Source organism: Solanum lycopersicum, chromosome 10 (genome assembly GCF_036512215.1).
Source record: "Solanum lycopersicum chromosome 10, SLM_r2.1".
Lineage (NCBI taxonomy): Eukaryota > Viridiplantae > Streptophyta > Magnoliopsida > Solanales > Solanaceae > Solanum > Solanum lycopersicum.
In genome coordinates, this window is record NC_090809.1 from 13,631,798 (window position 1) to 13,653,678 (window position 21,881).

General features: G+C 37.9%; 1 protein-coding gene across 1 annotated transcript in view; it reads left to right on the plus strand.

Moving 5' to 3' along the window:
* The window catches only part of LOC101264562 (lon protease homolog 1, mitochondrial-like), a 44,797-nt gene extending 33,213 nt beyond the window's left edge, over positions 1–11,584 (plus strand). Inside the window, exons 16-20 of the mRNA XM_004248495.5 lie at positions 2,084–2,251; positions 8,764–8,865; positions 9,041–9,280; positions 10,200–10,709; positions 10,921–11,584. Coding sequence (XP_004248543.1) covers positions 2,084–2,251; positions 8,764–8,865; positions 9,041–9,280; positions 10,200–10,709; positions 10,921–11,082 — 1,182 coding nt within the window. The 3' untranslated portion in view covers positions 11,083–11,584. The remainder of the gene's footprint in view (positions 1–2,083; positions 2,252–8,763; positions 8,866–9,040; positions 9,281–10,199; positions 10,710–10,920) is intronic.
* Positions 11,585–21,881: the final 10,297 nt, after the last annotated feature.

The following is a 21,881-nucleotide window of genomic DNA, read 5'->3' on the forward strand; positions in this document are numbered from 1 at the left end:
ACTTTTCCGTTATGATTCTGACGGACTCTAGTTCATCAGCAATGACGAGGAAATCCTGATTTTCGCCCGTATTCTTTGGGTAAGCATGGATATTACCTATGAAAGGCTCAACTGTTTTAATTATTATGGGCTTTGGTGATTTGGGCTTAAGAAGAGGTCCAGTTCTCTGTCCTTCAACAAACCCTGACCTGCCTAGGTCTTTATCCATAATAATATTAAGTCTAGTGTTGCTAGGTGTCTCCATCGGCCCCACCCATGTGACCCATTTGCACGTGACACATCTCTGCTTCTTTCCCGTGTGTGTTCCACCTCTAGCTCCTCAATATCCATTGGATATTTCCCAGTCCTTCTTTTTCCTCCTTCGTGCTCTGTCTCTTTTTCTTTTTGAGAGGTAAACAGGCTGTCTACCTTAACACAACTCTTGTCACTTTATCTTGACGGTCGAGCCTGCACTCGTTGACCATTTTGTATCTCGCCGGAGCTTCTACCCAGATCGGTAACAAGAACACTATGTCACCATCGGCGATCTCTACAAAGCGTGGTATTTCCTCGAGAGGTTCCTTCACCTTGATACAAGCCCATCTCATATGGTTCTTGAGAAGATTTTCTTCTTCTGTCTCTAACTAGCCACTGCACTGGTCCTTTATTTTCTTTATCACTTTTTCAGACCAAAGCTGAAGGGGGAGCCCAAGAGCCCTTATCCAAAACCAGTGGAACTTTGCCTGAGACGGATAAGCCCCTGTTGTTGGAGACCACCATCCGAATTTCAAGCTTATGCCCTGTCTCTTGATTTAATGCCTTCTTGATTTAGTAAGGGGGACAACTAATATGGGACAACTAGTTTTAGTAAGAGATCAACTAATATGGGACGGAGGGAGTATTAGAGAGGTGATTAGAAATGACATGGCAGGCCTGTAGCTTTCCATAGGAGGGTATGGAAAAGTTGAGGATTAGGGTAAAAGGTTAATAGGTAGTCGAGCGTTGTCTAGTTTTTCTTATTAATATTATTATTAATCTCATACTATTTTATTCTTCAATTTTTGTATTGCCTATTACTTCCTTTTCAGTTGTCGTATTGTTTGTTGTTGCTATTGTTCTCTCTCCATTATCTTCTACATGACCTTCTTACAAGTGTATTTCTTTCTCTTCCTGATTTTGATATGCTTTACTTGAGCGGAGGGTTATTGAAAACACAAGGTTGTATACCCACCACCCTGCCTTGAGCCCCCTTGTGGGGTCACACTGGGTGTGTTGTTGTTAACCTATTGATTAAAGATTTGTCCCTTAATTTTAAGATGACAACTTTGCACTTAGCAGAAGAATTTTATCTGAACAAACATCAGTAGATCAATGGCATGACCAGAGAGAGAAGTGGTGGGTATATTCGCGTACCATTTCATTTGTATTTATCATTGACACTGATAATTTACTATGTCTTTTCACGATGGTGAATATTTGTGTAATATTTCCGAATGTGATAGTATCGATAGATTTCTCGAAACAAACGAAAAGGACATCTTTCTATTATTTTGGTAGTATTGGGGAAGGTGACAAGACACGGCATGACTCAACTTCATATTACCAATGACATGACTCTAGATAGGAAGGAGGTCGCGTATTAAGGTAGAAGGTTAGTATAGTGTTGTCTTGCCTAGGAAAATTTAGGCTTGTTAGTGCCTGTTTGTAGTACTAGTCATACCCATGTAGTTATGGCCGTTGTTGTTTGTTTTGTTTCAGTTACCACATTATTTTGCTGTTGTTATTGTTCTTTCTTGTAGACTTTACACTACTTGTATAGATGTTGAGTTATATATGAACCTGAATGAACTTATAAAATTCAATCTTAAGGTTTAGTATACTTGTCCAAAGGATAATTATGATTATAGAATTCCTTTTCATGCCAAAATGGAAGACAAATCGGAGCTTTGGTCCCTTAGGTTCTTTCTAGCCTTGTTTACTATCATCTTTGTTTAATAGTGTTACCTATTCAATTGTACTTTAAACAGGAATAACAACCTGCATGTACTTTTTTGAATGTGAAATCTGTTGTTGATAATGATTTTTCCTTTTTTTGTACCTGCAGGTTTTGTTTGTCTGCACAGCCAATGTCTTGGAAATGATACCTAATCCTCTTTTGGATAGAATGGAGGTAATCACAATTGCTGGTTACATTACTGATGAGAAACTGCACATAGCCCGGGATTATTTGGAAAAAAGTACCCGTGAAACATGTGGGATCAAGCCTGAACAGGTATGTATCAAAGAAACGTCCCTAGTTGCATCTCATTTATTTCAGACTCATTTATCCGTTGAGCTTTGTGCATATTTTTTGGTTTCAATTGTTGAAAGCTCTGAGCAGACATTGGTCTGTCAGTGCTAAGACGCGTGCTCACTCCCCCACATGCTATTTCTTTAAGAAACCAGTATCAAGCATCAAATATAGTTGGTAACCTGATATGTTAAGTGATTAAAAGTTTGGTATAAGTAAACTAGCTCCAGAAAACCTGGAACTACGTCTTTTCATATAAATCAGAAACGTAAAATGATTTCTAAACTTGATTGCTATGGTTTAATCTTCATATATTTTGCTAAATTGCTGTAATTTTTATTCTGTACAAATAATTTTTTGTGTCTATAGTTATTTTTGGTTGTATTATATATATATATATATATATATTTATTTATTTATTTTACCTTTTTTTGGTTTTATTTTGTATATAATGATAAAGAACATACAAAGACAGTATAATTAAGCATAATTACAGAGCTTAATAAAGACAAGCTCCACTATCATCTACAGGGAGTCTAGAACATCAAAAATAGATTCATGACTTTCTTAGCAGACTCCTTGCACCGAATATAACAGGACCCAGCACTTCATTTTATCTTCTGGATATGACAAGGTTTACCTTCTCAAAACAGGAAAAATGAGCTAAAAGTGCCTTATAGGTTTCCTATTAAAAGAAAGGGACAAGTGGGACCCGTTATATTTTCTCTACTTTATTTTTAATATTAATAAAAGAAACTCAACTAATAACATCTTTTGTAGTTGTCTGGACAACTATTGAAGTTGTGGGACGACTAAAGAAGTCCCCGCAACTACGACAGTTGTTGGACTAAAGTGTGAAAGTTAAAAGTTTGGGACTATTGAGAAAACATTTTTAACCTAATTAATACTATTTGTCACTTCTACCCAACTTTTAGGACTTGAAGGACTCCTATCTAATTGACTAACTAGTTTTTCCTTTTGATAGACCTTCCCTTCAAAACATCTATTATCCACCATATGCAAGCTGGGACAGCCTTTCATCTCTCCTTTTGGATTTGGTTGATACCTTCTCTATTTCAGTGTGCTAGAGGATCCACTATGAACCTAGGGCTCCAACCAGTAGCCTAGGCTGATAAACATCCTCCACAGCTGTGTAGTTAGTTTGCAATGTAAAAAAAGATGACTGATTGTCTCTGGCACACTTCCATATCGGTAACATCTAGAGCACAACTGATAACCTCTCCTGCAGAGATTATCCTGAGTGAGAACTGCTTCTCTAGCTAGTAGCCAGATGAAGCATGCGCAAGTTTTTTTTTTTTTTTTGATGAAGTAAGAGGTGATGCTACCTTGTTAGGTATTTCTACCTTCCAAATCATCTTCCATTCCCAGTGTTCAATTTGATTGTTGGAAGTGTTGAACTATTCATGTACTGTGTTCATAGTGAATTTCCCTTGCTTCTCTGTGCTCCACCTTAAGCTATCCTCTAAGAAGAAAGTTCCTTGAACTGTTCAAGAGTCTTAAACAATTCAACCAACTTGTCTATCTTACAGTCATTTAATGGCCTTCTAAAACTGAGGTTCCTTCCTTGATTGCTCCATGGAGAACCTACTGTTGCCTCCTGCTGTAATAAAGGGTACATATCTGGAAACCTATTTCAAAGGGTCTTGATTCAGCCAAGTATCCTTCCGGAAAATAGTCTTCATGCCATTCATTACCTATTTTGGTTATTGTGTTCTCCTTGAGCATGGGCCATTAATTTCTAATTGTCATTCGCAGAGTACCAGATGGACCATTTACATTTTTAATTGTCCATCTGCTATATCTTGTCATATTTTTCTAGGATCATCTCCTTCCACAATGATTGTTCATCAGCTGCAAATCTCCCTAACCACTTGAACAGTATCTTTGATTTTGAACCTTCATGTTTTGATGCCCACATCCCCTTTCCCCTTGCTGTCCAGGAGATGGTCCCATTTCACCAGATGTATCTTCTTCTTGTCACTGTTTCCTTCTCAAAGAAAATTTCTTTTGAGAGGATTTGATTTCTTGATCCACATTTATTGGAAAGGGAAACATTGTCATCAAATTGGTAGGCTGTAGGCATAACATCAAGGACAACTGATTCAGATTGATTTTCCACCTAAGGAAAGATGTAGACTTTTCCAGCTGTCTAACATTTTTTCACATTTCTCTAAAATCTCATTCCATAATTCTTTTGACTTTTGGCTCTCAAGGGAATTCCTAAATACACAGTTGTAAGAGTGCTTATTCTTCGACCAAGTATTGCAGCCAGAGATTGGATCTGGTTTACCCTGTTTACTGGATTTATAGAGCTTTTCGTCCAGTTTATGTCTAAACCATATGTAGCTTCAAAGTGAACAAAAATAATTCTTATAATTCTTCATTGATCACTGCTGGCTTCACAATACTAGTGTGTCATCTGCATATTGTAAATTTGACTCTTCGTACTCACCTTGAACCTCCTAATCCAATTTATTCCTGAGCCTTCTTTAGCATACATAAATTTCTTCCATGGCTAGTATGAATGAATAAGAGTGGAGACAATTGATCACCCTGTCTTAAACCCCTCTAGGAAGGAAAACCCTCAGCTGGATAATCATTAGCAAGAACTGAAAACCTGATTGCGTAATGCAATACCTTGTCCAATTTATCCACCGACCACCAAAACTCACGTGCCTCATAATTTCTAGTAAACAATTCCAATTTATTTGATCATATGGATCTTGGCATAACCCAGGAAACTTCAAACCATCTAAAGCATTCCTCTCATAATCTCAAAGCTTATTTGTGATGTACTAAAATATGGTACACGTCCTCACTTGCCTCCTCACAGAGGAAACACCAACTCAAGCAGACCTTTCGTTTCCTAAGATTCCCTGTCATCAAAATCGCCACTCTAGAAGCTAATCACGCAATAAGCAGACCTTCCTAGGCACCTTAGGAATTCAGACCAAGACATTTGGAAAACTAATCGCTTCCCTAACCAGAAGCTTTTCATGTACGGTGAACAACTTGCTATTTTCCAACTCCAAACTCAAAGCATCAAGATTGTCAATTTACTCACATTGCTTTTGAAGTAAAACTAGCAATCTTTGGACTCCCAACTCTGATCACATTTTCCACTCTCTTTACTTCATAAGTTTTGAGCTTCCTCAAGACAATTTTGCATCTGAAGCGAGCTTGCTGGAGTCATTTTTCGAGGGGCGGCAGCTGCACACTTGTTCTGCACAGTATTGTCTGCCTTTTTTCCCTTAACCCTAACTTTTTCAAATTCAAACTGTCTTTTCTGAAGTATCTCCACCTTTTTCTGATACAGACTCCATATTTTCCGATGGATGACGCCTAAAATCACCCGCATAGAGAGTATTCCAACCCTCTTTTCCTCTATCGCCTTCTCCCTGGCTAAACTCTCGTGTTAACCAGACCCTGAACTTTCCCCACCACCATAGACACAGGAACTCTTCCCCCTTTCCTCACCAAAATCATTACCCTTGACACGTCAGTCAAACTACAGTTTGTCCCCAAAACTCACCCTCACGAATCCCCAATGCTCCTAAACAAATCAATACCCAAGAGGTGTAATGGAAACCCCACTATATTCACCACCCCGAGCCTTCTCTTATTCTTTGGGACTCCATCCCTATTGTCTCTGACCATCAGTGAAGTCTAAGCAGATTATCCTCCATCCACCTCTCTCCCTCTCTGAAAGCTCGATCAGCCTCCAACATGCAAGGAAACCTGAAAAGGAAGGTTGAATATCTTCCATAGAAGAGACTTTGATACATGGATTTATATTCAAAGCTTTAGCAGCCCAAGTAGAAACCAGGTCAGGTGAAGTTACCCTTTTCTAGAACTTCCCCACCAAACAAGTCAGGAGGAACTCTTTCCTCTCTTCTGTGCCCAAGTAGGAGTCTCTCTCTAGAAAACATGATTTTATTTTTTTCTCTGTTCTTTTCTTAAGCTTTTCTATGTCCAATCTGCTCAGAATGCCAGGCTCTTTATTTCTGATTCTAGTATCCACTACTTCATCAACAATTAAGACAGCTTCCATGATCTATATTTATTCAATGAAAGCGTTCTGTTAGTTGTCCACTAATTTGAATATTATTTTCTTCATTCTCTCAGTCAGGATCTTAGAATTAACTCATAGGTACTGCCTATCAAAGTGATGAGTCTGAAGTCTTTCAACTCTTTGGCTCCCATTTTTTTAGAATCGAGGATATGAAAGTAGCATTAATGCTTTTTCAAAAATACCTTGATCATAAAAATCCTGCACTGCAGCTACCACCTCTTTACTTAAATGCCATGGAGAAACCATTTGGCCCAGGAACTTTCTCCAGCACATGCTTGCATTCTATCCCATATCTACTGGGCTTCAAAGGGACCTTTAAGCATCACATTATCCTCATTATCGACCTTAGGACAGTTTCCTATTAGACCTTGAGGTCTCCACATTTCAAAGTCAGAATATATCTGCTGATAAAAGGTAACAATTTTCTTGCTGGTATTTTCTGGATTGGTCACCTCCTCTCTCCTTATTATCAACTTAGCAATGGTGTTAAAATCTTCTATGAGCATTTGCAACCTGTGGATATATTTTGTATTCTATCCCCTTGATTCAATTATAGGGCTCTTGACCCCTTGTCTCCAAGCCACTTCTTCATTCCTTGCAATATCCTCATACTTCATAACCAGAGATGCTTTTGTGGCTTGTTCTTCCTCATTTATGTACCTGTGATCATTATGGATCTCCTCCAATTCAGCTAAACTGATTTAGAATACTTGCCTTTTGCAAATCCAAGCTTCTTTGGGTAGTCTTGCTCTATTCCTTGAGTTTATATTTTATAGCCTTCAATTTGAAAGCTAAAATGTAGTCAGGTCTACCGTCACGAGAAAAATAATCCCACCATTCCTTCACCCCTTCTTTGAAGTCCTCCGTTTGTAGCCACTGATTCTCAAATCTGAAATAGGAATCGACTGGCTCCCAGCTACTACATTTTAATATAGTTACCTTTCACCTTCGAGGCCTCCTTCATGGACTAACAAAGCCATCTCATCATCTTCTCGCTGAAGGATGTTCTCCTGATAAAAATTTCTCTCTGTCCATTTGGACGGCTCAACTCCTCCTGCTCTTCTGGAAATATCACATGATTTGAACCCTACTGCGAAATATATGATGTCGTCTTCCATCTAAATTAGAAGTTGTTAACAATTATCACAAAACCAAGATAAGTTCCAGCCATGTTGCGAGCTAGCATTCTTGGAAAAGATGCTACTTGGTTAGAATAACCTTGGAAGTGTTATTCCTGGAAAACGTGCATGGGAGAATTTTCAAGGACCTAAGGCTTAAGCTTTGTGTGTTATTGTTTTCATTAGTAGTTCTCTTCGTTAAGGCATAGGCCTTAGAGCCCCAACCAGCTTTTACTCTGGTTTTTGCTTTTGACTGTGGACGTAAAACTATTTTATTGTGCTTGACTGGTTGCTGGGTGGATTTTAAATGATTAATAAGGTAATTGAAGGGATGCAAGTATTAATTCGAATGGTTGAGGTGCGTGCAAGTTGGCCTAGACACCATTGTTATCCCAGGGGAAAAAGCAATTGAATTGGTGCCGTCATGGTAGTGCAATCTCTCTATTATACGATGACTGCAGTAGATATGTTGTCCCATCGTCAAGATGAGATTAATGTAATTCGGGGAACCTTATATTTAGCTTTTTCAAGTTCTGTTTTAGTTAAGGGTAAATGCCATATGATTCTTTGGTGAAAAAAATCCACCTTAAATATGGGCGTCAGAAGTTGAATCAATTGATATCTGGGAAGGCTTATGGATACCTTTGTTAGTCGTGGCTTTCTAGGGTGGATAAAAGGAGTTCAGATTTTAAAGCAGCATTATAGGCTACTGGTACTTTTTTCATGACACAGTAGTAGCTTTGTGCTTCCCCAGACCCAACCTGTGGATTTCACTAGGTTTGTTGTTGTAGTAGTAGTAACTTTATGCTTATCTAATGGAAAACACATCAGGATAGGTAATCACTTCGGGTACTGTTTTGCCAGAAATTCCAACTTCCGGATACTCCTGTAAATTGTTCGAGTTGATATGGTGTCAAGTGGAAAAGATTCAGAGTTTTGAGTTAGTGTATATGTCACCTCTCTCTCTCTCTCTCTCTCTCTCTCAGGATTTTCATGTGGTAGCTGGCAGTCTCTCAGATGTAGAGAATTTGAACTCATGTTGGAGAATTAAGTGTGTAAACAGTATGTTAATAATTGATTGCAAAATTTGAAGGGATGAATTGTTGATGTTTGGTTCAAATCTTTCAACATGTATAATTATTGTGACAGTTAGTGGATGTGATTTTAGTACTTCCGGAGTTCCGATTGATGCCTTGATACTGGTTTTCATGTAAACAAGTTACACTGAAGTATTGCTTGCAAACAAGCTAATGACATAGGCTTCATGAAATTTCTTATTTCAGGTTGAAGTGACTGATGCAGCTCTTCTCGCTTTAATAGAAAATTACTGTAGAGAAGCCGGTGTTCGGAATCTGCAGAAGCAAATTGAAAAGATTTATCGCAAGGTTCTGTTATCTGTACTCTTTTGCGTAAAACATCTTAGTTGCATTGTCTGAATTTGATGCCTAGTGAACTTTTGAAGAAAAGTGATGATTATTTGATGTAATGCAACACAGACTTGGAAATTCTTTTCATGCTCTGATACTTCTCAGTCCTCACATTCTATTCTTGTTATTCCAGATAGCTCTAAAGCTTGTTAGGAAGGATGGCAAGATTGAGCCCCAGAATGCAGGGGTAGATGAGGTAAAAGCAGAACATGTCCATATATCAGACGAAATAAAGTTCAAGGAAGAAACTCAGGCTGGAGCTAAGTCTGTAGAGGGTAGCCATGATGACAAGCCCTCTGAATATGTTGCTGAAGCTCTGGAAGCACCAGTAAACCAAATGCAGAAGTCCACTGATGAAGATACTCATTTACAGGTAAATGGAAAATGTAAGAAGGCATTATTTAATGCAAATTGTTGTACTACAGGTGATTCTTGCCAGTTGCAATTATGCATGCTACAATGTATTTGACTGCTTTCGTCTATGCTTAATGTATGAATAGGTTAGTTTTATATGCACAGAAGATGTGTCTATATACCCTGTCTTATTGTGTCATGTTTGATTAAATGTTGGTTAATAGATGCAATGTAAGAGGTCACTTATCTGACAATTATATAAACACCAAAGCAGCAAGGATAGCATTTGGTATTCATTTGTACGACTACTTCCGACTTGTATCTTAAAAAGGTATCTATGCATGATTTGTATTTAGAGGGTGTTTGGATTGGCTTATTTCAAGTAGTTTTTGGCTTTTAAGCTCCTTTTGTTTTTTGAGGTGTTTGGGAAAGCCAAAAGGTAAAAGAAATACAAAAATAAGTTAAAAGCCAAAAGTTGGGCATGACCCACATATGGCTTAGAAGCTACTTCAAAAAAGCCAATCCAAATCCCCTCTTAATATCATACACTGTAATCAGATTACTGGTTTAAAAGTAATTCTTTGAGATGGAGAGGTTACTTTAATCTGACTAATTATATTTGATAGTCAAGTTCATTTTAGTAAGTTGGGCCAAAATGTTTGGATATCTTTGCTTAAAGCTGTTTGTTTCAATATAAAATAGGTGCGCACACATGTACTTTGATATGTTTGATGTTATATTTCCCATCATATTTGTCTGCTGAGAAAATTTCCTAGAATGCTTCAAATTAATCTACTAGTGAATAAGTTCTATTTTTTCTTATGTTGCATGATTCGTACTTGGGGTTTACATAATCTACGTTTCAATTGTTTAATTATCATTGTATTTGTGCCACTGACTTTTGGTTTCGGTGGTTATGATCTTAACTGGAAACTCAGGAAGTTGAGGAAGTTACAGAAAGTGAAGCAAGTAAAATAATAGAAAAAGTGGTTGTGGACTCATCAAACCTAGCTGATTATGTTGGCAAACCTATTTTCCATGGTGAGCGCATATATGATCAGACCCCTGTTGGAGTTGTGATGGGTCTTGCTTGGACTTCAATGGGTGGCTCAACACTCTATATAGAAACGTCTTTGGTGGAGCAAGGAGAAGGAAAAGGGCTTCTCAATGTAACGGGACAACTAGGCGACGTTATGAAAGAAAGTGCCCAAATTGCCCATACGGTTGCCAGGATCATTTTGCTGGAGAAGGAGCCTGATAACCACTTCTTTGCAAATAGTAAGCTTCATCTTCATGTTCCTGCGGGTTCTACCCCTAAGGATGGCCCTAGTGCTGGTTGTACCATGATAACATCCTTGTTGTCTCTTGCCATGAAAAAGCCTGTTAAACCTTACCTGGCAATGACCGGGGAAGTCACGCTAACTGGAAAAATTCTTCCTATCGGCGGGGTATGTTAACAATTCTTATTCTTTCTATTTTTCATTGATTTGTCTTTTATGGTGTTTTTACTTGATTATTTTCCCGTGTCTATATGTTTACATGCCTGTGTGTATAAAACACGACAGATCTTTTCATTTTGAGCATCATTCAGAGGATTCATGAGAGTTGGGTACATCTTATGAATTTACAAAAACTTTAATCTGTTTGGTTCAATATTAGGTCAAGGAGAAATCCATAGCAGCACGGCGAAGTGATGTGAAAACTATAATATTCCCTTCAGCTAATCGAAGAGATTTTGACGAGCTTGCTCCTAATGTCAAGGAAGGCCTTGATGTACACTTTGTGGATGAGTACAAGCAAATATATGATTTGGCATTTTGACAGCTATAGTATAGAAAATTTAAGTTGCTTTTGGAGACAAATTGTCCAGCAGTAGGCTGAGTTTGCCACTCATTCATTCTGGTCCTTATGCCCGGAGATGTAGTTTCATTTTGCTCCTTGTCACAAGAAGCAACTTTCATTTTTTTTTTCACACCATTGTATCACATAATTCATAAATCTCAAGGAGATGGATTTTACCTTTTGCCAAGAATGAAGGAAAGATTTGACAAAAGTATAGACTCCACACCCACTGTTAAGGTTTCTTTAATAAAGATTTTTGACCGCTTACCGGTCAAGTTACAAAAAGGGAAGAGACAGTACGCAAACGAAACCATTTCTCCGTTTTTGTTGACGTTCGGAGGTTGTTCTATATGTTGGCTGTCCAGTGTGCAAGCATGGCACTGATGATTTCATCAATTAATTATTATAATCTGTTGTACTCGTGCACAAATTTATTAATATTATATCTATATATACAATGCCTGTAGAAATGTTGTTTGAACTTCTTGTCCATTAAAAGACTCCGCTTTAAACAAAATCATCTTTTCACCGTTTTGCTCAAATTATTATTTAAGTTTAGTTGGTTAATGTCATGTATTTTAATATTTCTTCCATATTTTAAGGGTTAGTATCCCTAATTTAGGGATTAGATTTCGTTTAGGCGTTAGAATTAATGTTTTCCTTTCGTATTGGTGAAGAATGCTAGGTATCCAAATATTATGGATCCTAAAAATTTATATCTTCAGTAAGTTGGTATGAGTTCAAAAAAGATCAGTGTGATACATAACAAGTAGTTTAATGAAATTAGGGTTAGTATTCCTGTTACACTCCTTAAGTTTAATGTGTAATCATTGAATCCTTTATCAACATTTAATACAGAGTATCATTCACATAAAGAACGTGAAAACGAAAAAAAAAATTATCAACTTTTTTTTTTTTTAAATATTCTTTATTAAAATATATAGATAATTCTTTATTTTAAGTAATTCATCTGTTAAGGAGATCACAATGACTTCAAGGTTTTTCTTCTTTCATTTTTCTTTCTCTTTTCGTTTTCCATTCGGATGGAATTTTGACAGAAAGATTCAGCTGTAACTGAATAGCACAATGTTAGTTCATAGAAAAATAAAACGCCTTTGTTGATTAGACAACATTATAAATTTCACTGACATCTACTTAATTTTCTTTGCAATAGAGACGAAGAGAAATTGTTGTTTCATCCTCATATTTCTTCTCCTCCTTGACCGGTGTTAGTGAGAACAAGATGATGGGGATATTGAAGAAAGAGTCTTTTACATTGTTTCAAGTGAACTTTGATTAATTACGAAACTGAAATAATGTTTAGACTAGGTAAAATTATCTCATTTAAGCTTAAAGAGAGAATTTTTCTTTTTCCGAATACAATCCAGAATTGACGAAGAAAAGGAAAATAAAGAATTAAAACTAATAAATAAGAAAAAGCACAAACAAAAACAAAGATTAATAAATTATGTAAAAATTGACGTGTGACAAACAAGTGATTGCACCTTCTTTCTTATAAGTAGGGTTGATTGAAAAATGGATATTTATATCAGTTTAAACTATTCACTGGGTGCAAGGATCCTTATAAAGTTAAATGTCTTTAATAGTCCCAATAAAATTATTACCTATTTCTTAAAAGACACTTAAACTTTGGGTCTTTAGAATAATAATAGTGCCTAATTTTTTTTACTGTTTCACCTTTAAGGAAGAGTTGACACGCACCAATCCTTGATTAACCTTTTTATAAAAGAAAGAAATAAATCCAAAACCCCTCCCTGCCTCACTTGCTTCTTTTCCTCCCCTAATCCTCTCCAACACACACAAAAACTGATAGACAATTAAGCAAGACGTGTGCCATTGTTAAGAAATTTAATTTATAATTATTTCAAGTTCACATCAATTAATATTGTTTTGGCTGGACCATAGATGTGCGGAGGAAAAATGTCACTTTTTGTCGTTAAAAAAAAGCCTTTTTGCCTAATAAAATGATGACTAGCAGTCTTCTCCTTTTTTTTTTTTGAATTTAATTACCTTTTCATCATTTTTATTTAAAAAATTAAACACTAATTACAAAGTCTATTACCAAAGTAGTCCAAAACCATCTTCTTGCTTGTCTTTTTTCTTTGTTATTTTTTGTTACCTTCTCGTTATTCCTATTAAAAAAATCAAACACGACAATGAAAATAACTATCAATGAGCAAAATGGCTTTTGGATCGACTTCAGACATTCATTTCTTTTAGCACAAAAAAATTAGGTGGCCAATGACCTATTAAAAAAGGATTATTGAATACTCTCTCCAACAACATCAAGTTTGCTAAAATCTAAGCTCTAGGTAAACATATATGCTCGTTTTAGTGAAGATATGTTAGGAAGACCTCAAACAATGACCCTGTTGATAAGATGTTCAAATGATGGTCCGTTAGTCACGTAAAAGATGACACTTCCTCAATTTTATGTTAGTCATTTTGGTCATTTTTCTTATGCATTAGACACTTAAACTACGTTGTTTGGACCTAAATTATGTCGTTTTACTCAGTCTAAGCCTAAAAATCTATTCAGACAAACAGAAAACCCTCATTCTCCAAAAGTCATTCAAGTTAGAATGAAAAGAAGGGAAAGAGGTGACCAACTCTTCAAAGAACAAGAAGAAGCATTCTTCAAAGTTCAGCTTCGAAATTAAAAGGATCTCTCCATAGATGTCGTCTTCGAGTATGTGGATTTCACTAGTCAATTTCTTTGATCCACTATGAGGAAGTGTGTATTCATGAGTTTCTATACTTTTATTGAAACCCTCAAATATAGTCGTTCATGTACATAATTCTGCAGAAACCTTATAAATTGTATATTCTTGAGATGAGTAGTACTAGGTCCCTAGAATTCATCAGTTCCTTGATTCAACATAACTTGTATAGACCAGGGTTCGTAAAATCTTGGGAATTGTCGTGATTGTAGCTGCTATAGTATCCATAGTCTAGATAACAAATTTTATTGAAAACATTGCTTAATTCTTGGTATAAAACTCAAAACCCTAGTTTGTGTAAATTTTTCGTTCATGAATTATACTTGCTAAGTCTGTTAAATTGAAAATCATTTTTTCGAGCTTCACCAACTCTACCCCTTTTCTTTCCATTTGATGCTTCTTGTTTACTTTATTAATATTGTCTATAGTAGTTGCCCAATTAAGTTTGGGCTTGGTTTAATTTCATACCCAAGCCATGTATGTTGTGGATGTTTTATTTCTATTTTAAATTTAAATAAATGAGCTCAATCTTATCCATTTGAAAAAAAACTTATATACACTAGTTAATTAACTTTTAAAATCATGTGGACATATTTATTTAAGGGATAATTCACGAGTACCCACTCAAACTATGCTCGAAATTTCAGAGATACACGTATACTATATTAATATCTTATTACCCTCCTGAACTTATTTTATTAATAATTTTCTACCCCTTTTCGGCCTATTTGACACTATCTTGTGGGCCCAACGCTGGTTGATTTTTTTCAAGATAGTGCCACGTAGATCGAAAAGAGGTAGAAAATTACTTATACAATAAGTTGGGGGGGGGGGGTAATAGGACCTTAGTATAGTATAAGTGTGTCTCTGGAATTTCGAACATAGGTTGAGGGGGTACTTTTGCATTTTGCCTTTATTTAGCAAAGAACTTCATCATCAACCCTAAAGAGGTAAATTCTTTCAACAATAATAGTAAAAACTGAAGTTAAATCCTTTTAACAATGCCAATAAAATATCAAAGATAAATTTCATTCAACACCAATGTCTTTCACTATATTCTTCATCTTCATTCCTGACAAAGTTTGTGTCTAAACCATTAGTAAAATCTTGATGCTTACATTTTACTAATGCAATTTTCCTTAAATTATAAGTAACCCGTTTTTTGAGTTTCTATTATATGATGATAGAAAAAATTATTTGGATATTTCAACTTTATTATGCAATCTTCATTTGATATTTGAAGCTTCAAAAATATTAATTGCAAATCTAAATATATGAAGGTGTCTTCACAATGGGTGTTGTGACATTGATGCTATTATTGTGAAATCAGTTTGTTAAGAATGTGGATTCCCCACCACTTCATTTTTCTTTATAATTATTACTATTGATGGTGGATATTATGGAGTTAATTTCTGGAATAATGATGTTGGTGTTGGATTCTGTGATATCGATGTCAACATAATTAAGTGATGAGTAATATATAATGAATCGTTAAAGGGCTGATGAAATAAAAGTAACGGGTAGAGGTGAGAATGTTTATGGAGAAAGGCGTAAGGAGGAGGTTAGCTTTAATCGGGAAGAAGGTATTAGGGAAAGACAACAAAATAAAGAGTAATAAATTTAAATTTTTATTAAAAAAATGAGACCCACAAATTTCATTATCTCTAATAAGAAAATACACGTATTTTTAAAAAGTCAATATATGAAGGAAAAAAGATTTAAAATATCGTTTATATGTTGATCAATAAAAAAAAGGCCAAAAATACCCTTAAGCTATTGTCAATAGATGTCACGACCCAAACCGGGTTGCGACTGGCACCCACACTTACCCTCCTATGTGAGTGAATCAACCAATCTAAACCTTAACATTTCAATATAATATAAACAGAAAGTAATGCGGAAGACGTAAACTCATTAATAAAATCAATAACTATTATTATTCAACATCTATTATTCCCAAAACCTGGAAGTCATCATCACAAGAACATCTACTTTAAACTACTAATTCTAAGAGTTTCTAAGAAGCTAAAAATACATAAGAAGCTAGTCCATGCCGGAAGTTCAAGGCATCAAGACATGAAGTAGAAGATCCAGTCCAAGCTAGAAGCGTTAGCTCACCCTGAAGATCCGGTGTGACGAAGACTGACTTGAGTTACTGTTGAGTCGAAGATGACGGCACGTTTGCTGCACTCCACAAATAACAAGAAGAAAAACATAAAAGTAGGGGTCAGTACAAAACACGGGTACTGAGTAGATATCATCGGCCAACTCAAAATAGGGAACAGTATATATCAAATATTATCGTAAATCAACTATAAAACTCAACATGTAGCAACAACAAGTACTATAATCATCAATAAGTACCATCAAGTTCATCCATGAGGGCTCAAGCCTCAATGCCATACTCATTTGGGAATTAAGTTTATTAAGTTGAGTATATTATCATCTTTCAAGATTCATTATCTTTCTTCCTCTTGTGTCGGTACGTGACACTCCGATCCCCTAATTCTATGTGTCGGAACGTGACACTCCGAACCCCTACAGGTGTCGGAACGTGACACTCCGATCTCCTACATGTGTCGGTACGTGACACTCCGATCCCCTACATGTGTCGGAACGTGACACTCCGATCTCCTACATGTGTCAGAACGTGACACTCCGATCCCCTAATTCTATGTGTCGGAACGTGACACTCCGATCCACTAATACTATGTGTCGGAACGTGACACTCCGATCCACTAATACTATGTGTCGGAACGTGACACTCCGATCCACTAATACTATGTGTCGAAATGTGACACTCCGATCCACTAATATCATTCTATAAATCATAAAGCCTTCTCTATTCCAAGGCATCATCATTAATAATGTATATTAAAGTTTCTTTTCAAGATTTGGGATTCAATATTTTCAGCATGCTTATCTTATCGCAATCACATAATCATATTCATGCAAACATACCATTAAGCATATAGTAGGGTTTACAATACTACCAATACATATCATTCACTATTAAGACTTTACTTATGAAAGCATGAAAACCATAACCTACCTCCACCGAAGAGTTGAATCAAGCAAGAATTTTCCCAAAGCTTTGTTTCTCCCTTCTCGTTCGATTCTCTCTCTCTCTCCTGTTCTTTCTATTTTCTTTATTCAAACCATCTTTCTTTTACCCTAATTAGTATATAATTAAGAATAAAAGATGGCAATAATACCCCACTAATTAACTTAGGGTTACCTCTTTTAACCCCCAAGAATTTGAGTTATTAATATAAACCCACAAAATCTATAATTAAGGAAGGAATAGTCCAAAAACGTCCCTTAAAACGTGTAAGGAAATCCGATTCTGCCTGGGATTTACGCAACCTGTGACGGGCCGTCGTGCCTGCGACGGTCTGTCCTGCAGGTCGTCGCAGAGTTCAGAGACCCAAATTTCCACCAAGGGTCTGTGACGGTCCGTCACACCTATGACGGTCCGTCCTGCCATTCCGTCACAAAGTTCAGAGAGTCGATTTTTAGTACCCAATTTCAGATTTTCTAAGTGTTTTGAAACGAGACCCTGCGATGGTCCGTCGTGGGGTCCGTCGCTTCTGCCAGTTTTTCCAGAAATAAAGTCTGCTGCTCAAAACGACTAAACAGGTCGTTACAATAGATACCAATTTACCCATCGTTCGTCCCCGAACGATCACAAGAAGAAAAACAAGGGCGGGAAGGAGTACCTGAATCTTTAAACAGATGTGGGTATCTTTCTTGCATATCTGCCTCCTTCTCCCAAGTGGCTTCTTCAACCGGTCGATTCTTCCATTGCACCTTGATGGATGCAATCTCTCTTGACCTCAACTTGCGAACTTCTCTATCTAAAATAGCAACAGGCTCCTCCTCATAAGACAAGTTCTCATCAAGCAAAACTGAATCCCAACGGATGATGTAGTTTCCATCCCCATGGTACCTTTTCAACATCGACACAGGGAATACCGGATGCACTCCGGACAGCCCTGGAGGCAAGGCTAACTCATTAGCCACCTCTCCTACTCACTTAAGTACTTCAAATGGTCCAATGTACCTTGGACTTAGTTTACCCCTTTTACCAAACTGCATCACCCCTTTCATTGGTGAAACTTTCAACAAGACTTGTTCACCCTCCATGAACTCTAAGTCTCTAACCTTTCGATCTGCATATTCTTTTTGTCTACTTTGCGTCGCTAGAAGCTTTTCTTGAATAGACTTCACTTTTTCCATCGAATCCCTCAAGAGATCAGTACCCCAAGGTGTAACCTCGAACGCATCAAACCAACCAATGGGAGATCTACATCTCCTCCCATATAATGCTTCAAATGGGGCCATATCAATGCTCGAGTGATAGCTATTATTGTATGAAAATTCCGCTAAGGGTAAGAAGCTATCCCAATGGCCACCAAATTCTATCACACACGCACGGAGCATATCCTCCAACACTTGAATCGTTCGCTCAGACTGACCATCGGTCTGGGGATGGAACGCAGTACTAAGGTCCAACCTAGTACCCAATTCAGCATGCAATATTTTCCAAAACTTAGAAGTAAACTGCGTACCTCTATCTGATATGATGGATAGTGGAACCCCATGTAATCGCACCACTTCCGAGATGTAAAGTTTGGCTAACTTTTCTGCATTGTAAGTCACCTTGACCAGAATGAAATGAGCAGATTTAGTTAACCTATCAACAATCACCCAAATGGAGTCATACTTACCCATTGTCTTCGGAAGACCAACCACAAAATCCATTGCAATTCTTTCCCACTTCCATTCCGGAATGGGCATTCTCTGAAGTGTTCCTCCGGGCCTTTGGTGTTCATACTTTACTTGTTGACAGTTTGGACATTTGGCAATAAAATCCACAATGTCACACTTCATTCTACTCCACCAAAAGTGTTGTTTTAGGTCACGATACATTTTGGTTGCACCCGGATGTATAGAATACCTTGAACTATGAGCTTCTGTTAGAATAGTGTTGATCAAATCATCGACGCGGGGTACACATACCCTTCCCTTGATTCTCAAAACACCTTCCTCATCGATTTGTGTTTCCTTAGCCTCCCCTCGCAATAGCTTATCTTGGATTCTTCTTAGTTTCTCATCATCAAACTGTTTTCCCTTAATTTTGTCAAGAAAAGAAGATCTTGACTCCACAGAAGCCAACAATCCTCCCTTCTCATTTACTTCTAATCTCATCAAGTCATTAGCTAAAGTCTGAACCTCTCTAGCTAATGGGCGTCTAGAGGCTTGCAAGTGAGCTAGACTTCCCATGCTTCCCGCCTTCCTACTTAAAGCATCCGCTACAACATTCGCCTTCCCCGGATGATACAAGATAGTGATATCGTAGTCCTTTAGTAACTCCATCCATCTCCTCTGTCTTAAGTTCAAATCTTTCTGAGTAAAGACATACTGAAGGCTACGATGATCCGTATAGATCTCACACTTAACCCCATATAAATAGTGTCTCCATTGTTTTAATGCAAACACTACCGCGGACAATTCCAAATCATGAGTGGGATAGATACGTTCATGCACTTTTAATTGTCTTGAAGCATAAGCAATCACACTCTTCTCTTGCATTAGTACTGCACCCAAACCAGAATAGGATGCATCACAATAAACAATGAAGTTCTTACCCTCTACTGGCAAGGTAAGGATAGGTGCGGTAGTCAACAAAGTCTTGAGCTTCTGAAAGCTTTCCTCACATTCATCCGACCATACAAATGGGACATTCTGCTTAGTCAAGTTCGTCAATTGGGAAGCGATAGAAGAGAATCCCTTGACGAATCGGCGGTAGTAGCTAGCTAACCCAACAAAGCTCCTTATTTCTGACACATTAGTAGGTCTTACCCAATTCTTCACTGTCTCAGTCTTAGAAGGATCCACCATCACTCCATCCTTAGAAACCACGTGTCCCAAGAAGGACACTGCATCTAGCCAAAACTCACACTTAGAGAACTTGGCATAAAGCTTTTTCTCCCTTAACATTTCCAATACCATTCTCAAATGCTCTTCATGTTCCTTCTTGCTCTTTGAGTATACCAATATATCATCAATAAATACGATCACGAAGAGGTCCAAATATGGCTTAAAAATCCCGTTCATCAAGCTCATGAACGCAGCAGGGGCATTCGTAAGACCAAAAGACATTACTACAAATTCGTAATGCCCATAGCTCATTCGAAAATCAGTCTTTGGCACATCCGTTGCCCGTATTTTCAATTGATGATAACCGGATCTCAAGTCAATCTTAGAGAAGACACAAGCACCTTGTAACTGATCGAACAAGTCATCAATGCGAGGAAGAGGGTACTTGTTCTTTATGGTTACCTTATTCGGTTGTCTGTATTCTATGCACATTCGAAAACTGCCATCCTTTTTCTTTACAAACAAAACCGGAGCACCCCAAGGAGATGCACTTGGTCTAATGAAGCCTTTGTTCAATAACTCTTGAAGTTGTGCTTTTAACTCTCTTAACTCCGCGGGAGCCATTCTATAAGGGGGTATAGAAACGGGGCGAGTACCGGGTTCAAGATCAATACAGAAGTCAATATCCCTATCCGGTGGCATACCAGGAAGATCTGCAGGGAACACATCCAGAAACTCACGAACTACTGAAACCGACTCAATCGAAGGTACTTGGGTAGTGTCATCCTTGAGATGTGCCAAGAAAGCTAAACACCCTTTACTAATCATTTTCTTAGCACGAAGAAAGGAGACGATGCAGACCGAATTGGAAGTGTAGTCACCCTCCCACACTAACGGTCTGTCCCAGGCTTGGCTAACGTCACCGTTTTAGCATTACAATCCAAGATTGCAAATTGCGGAGAAAGCCAAGTCATACCTAGAATCACATCAAAATCATCCATTTCTAAGATAACCAAATCTACATAGGTGTTGCTTCCCACAAAGTTCACCAAACAAGACCTATACACCTTTTCAACTACCATAGACTCACCCACCGGAGTAGAAACACGAATAGGCATATCAAGTAATTCACAATGTAAATTAAGACCATTAGCAAATGCGGAAGATAGATAAGAAAATGTGGATCCGGGATCAAATAATACAGAAGCCATGCAATCACAAACCAGAAGATTACCTGTGATGACAGCATCAGATGCCTCCGCTTCAGACCGCCTAAGGAAAGTGTAGCACTGGGCCCTATCGTTCGTCTGTCCGTTGCCCCTACCATGTTGTGATGTAGTGGCCCCAGTTTGCCCATTACCTCTGCCGTTTTGGTGACCACCATTACCTCGACCACCACGTCCTCCAGAATAACGGCCTCTACCATGACCACCTCTACCTCTAGCTATTGGGGGTCTATAACTTTGTCTGGGACAATTTTTCCTAATATGTCCAATCTCCCCACATCCATAACATTCTCTGGAGCCAATCATAGGCCCCTCGGAGAAGTGTTGACCGGTCTGAGGTGGTCCCCCAACTACAGTCTGTAGTGAAGACTGAATTGGTCGGACTGAGTAACTTCCCGAACCCTGTCCTCTAGTGTAAGAACCATTAAACTCACCTCCCTTTCGAAACCTTTTTGATGTTGATGTTGTGGTGAAGTCGTCTGGCTTCACTCCTTCCACTTCTATCACAAAGTCTACCACTTCTTGGAAGGATTTTGCCGTTGCCGCTATCTGTAAGGCCGAAATCCGCAATTCTGACCTCAACCCCTTCACAAACCGGCAAATCCGCTCTTGAGGACTGAAACAGAGTTGAGTGGCATATCTGGACAGTGCACGAAACTTAGCCTCATAAGCATTAACCGACATCCTACCTTGCTCTAGGCTCAGGAACTCATCCCTTTTCCTATCCCTCAAAGTCCGGGGGATATACTTCTCCATAAACAAGCTAGAGAATGAGGCCCAAGTCATAGGTGGTGCCTCTGTCGGTTGACACTCAACATGGGATCGCCACCACATTTTGGCGTTCCCTTGAAACTGATAAGTCACAAACTCCACACCAAACCGTGCTACTATACCCATCTTGTGTAGTAGCTCGTGACAGTCAACCAGA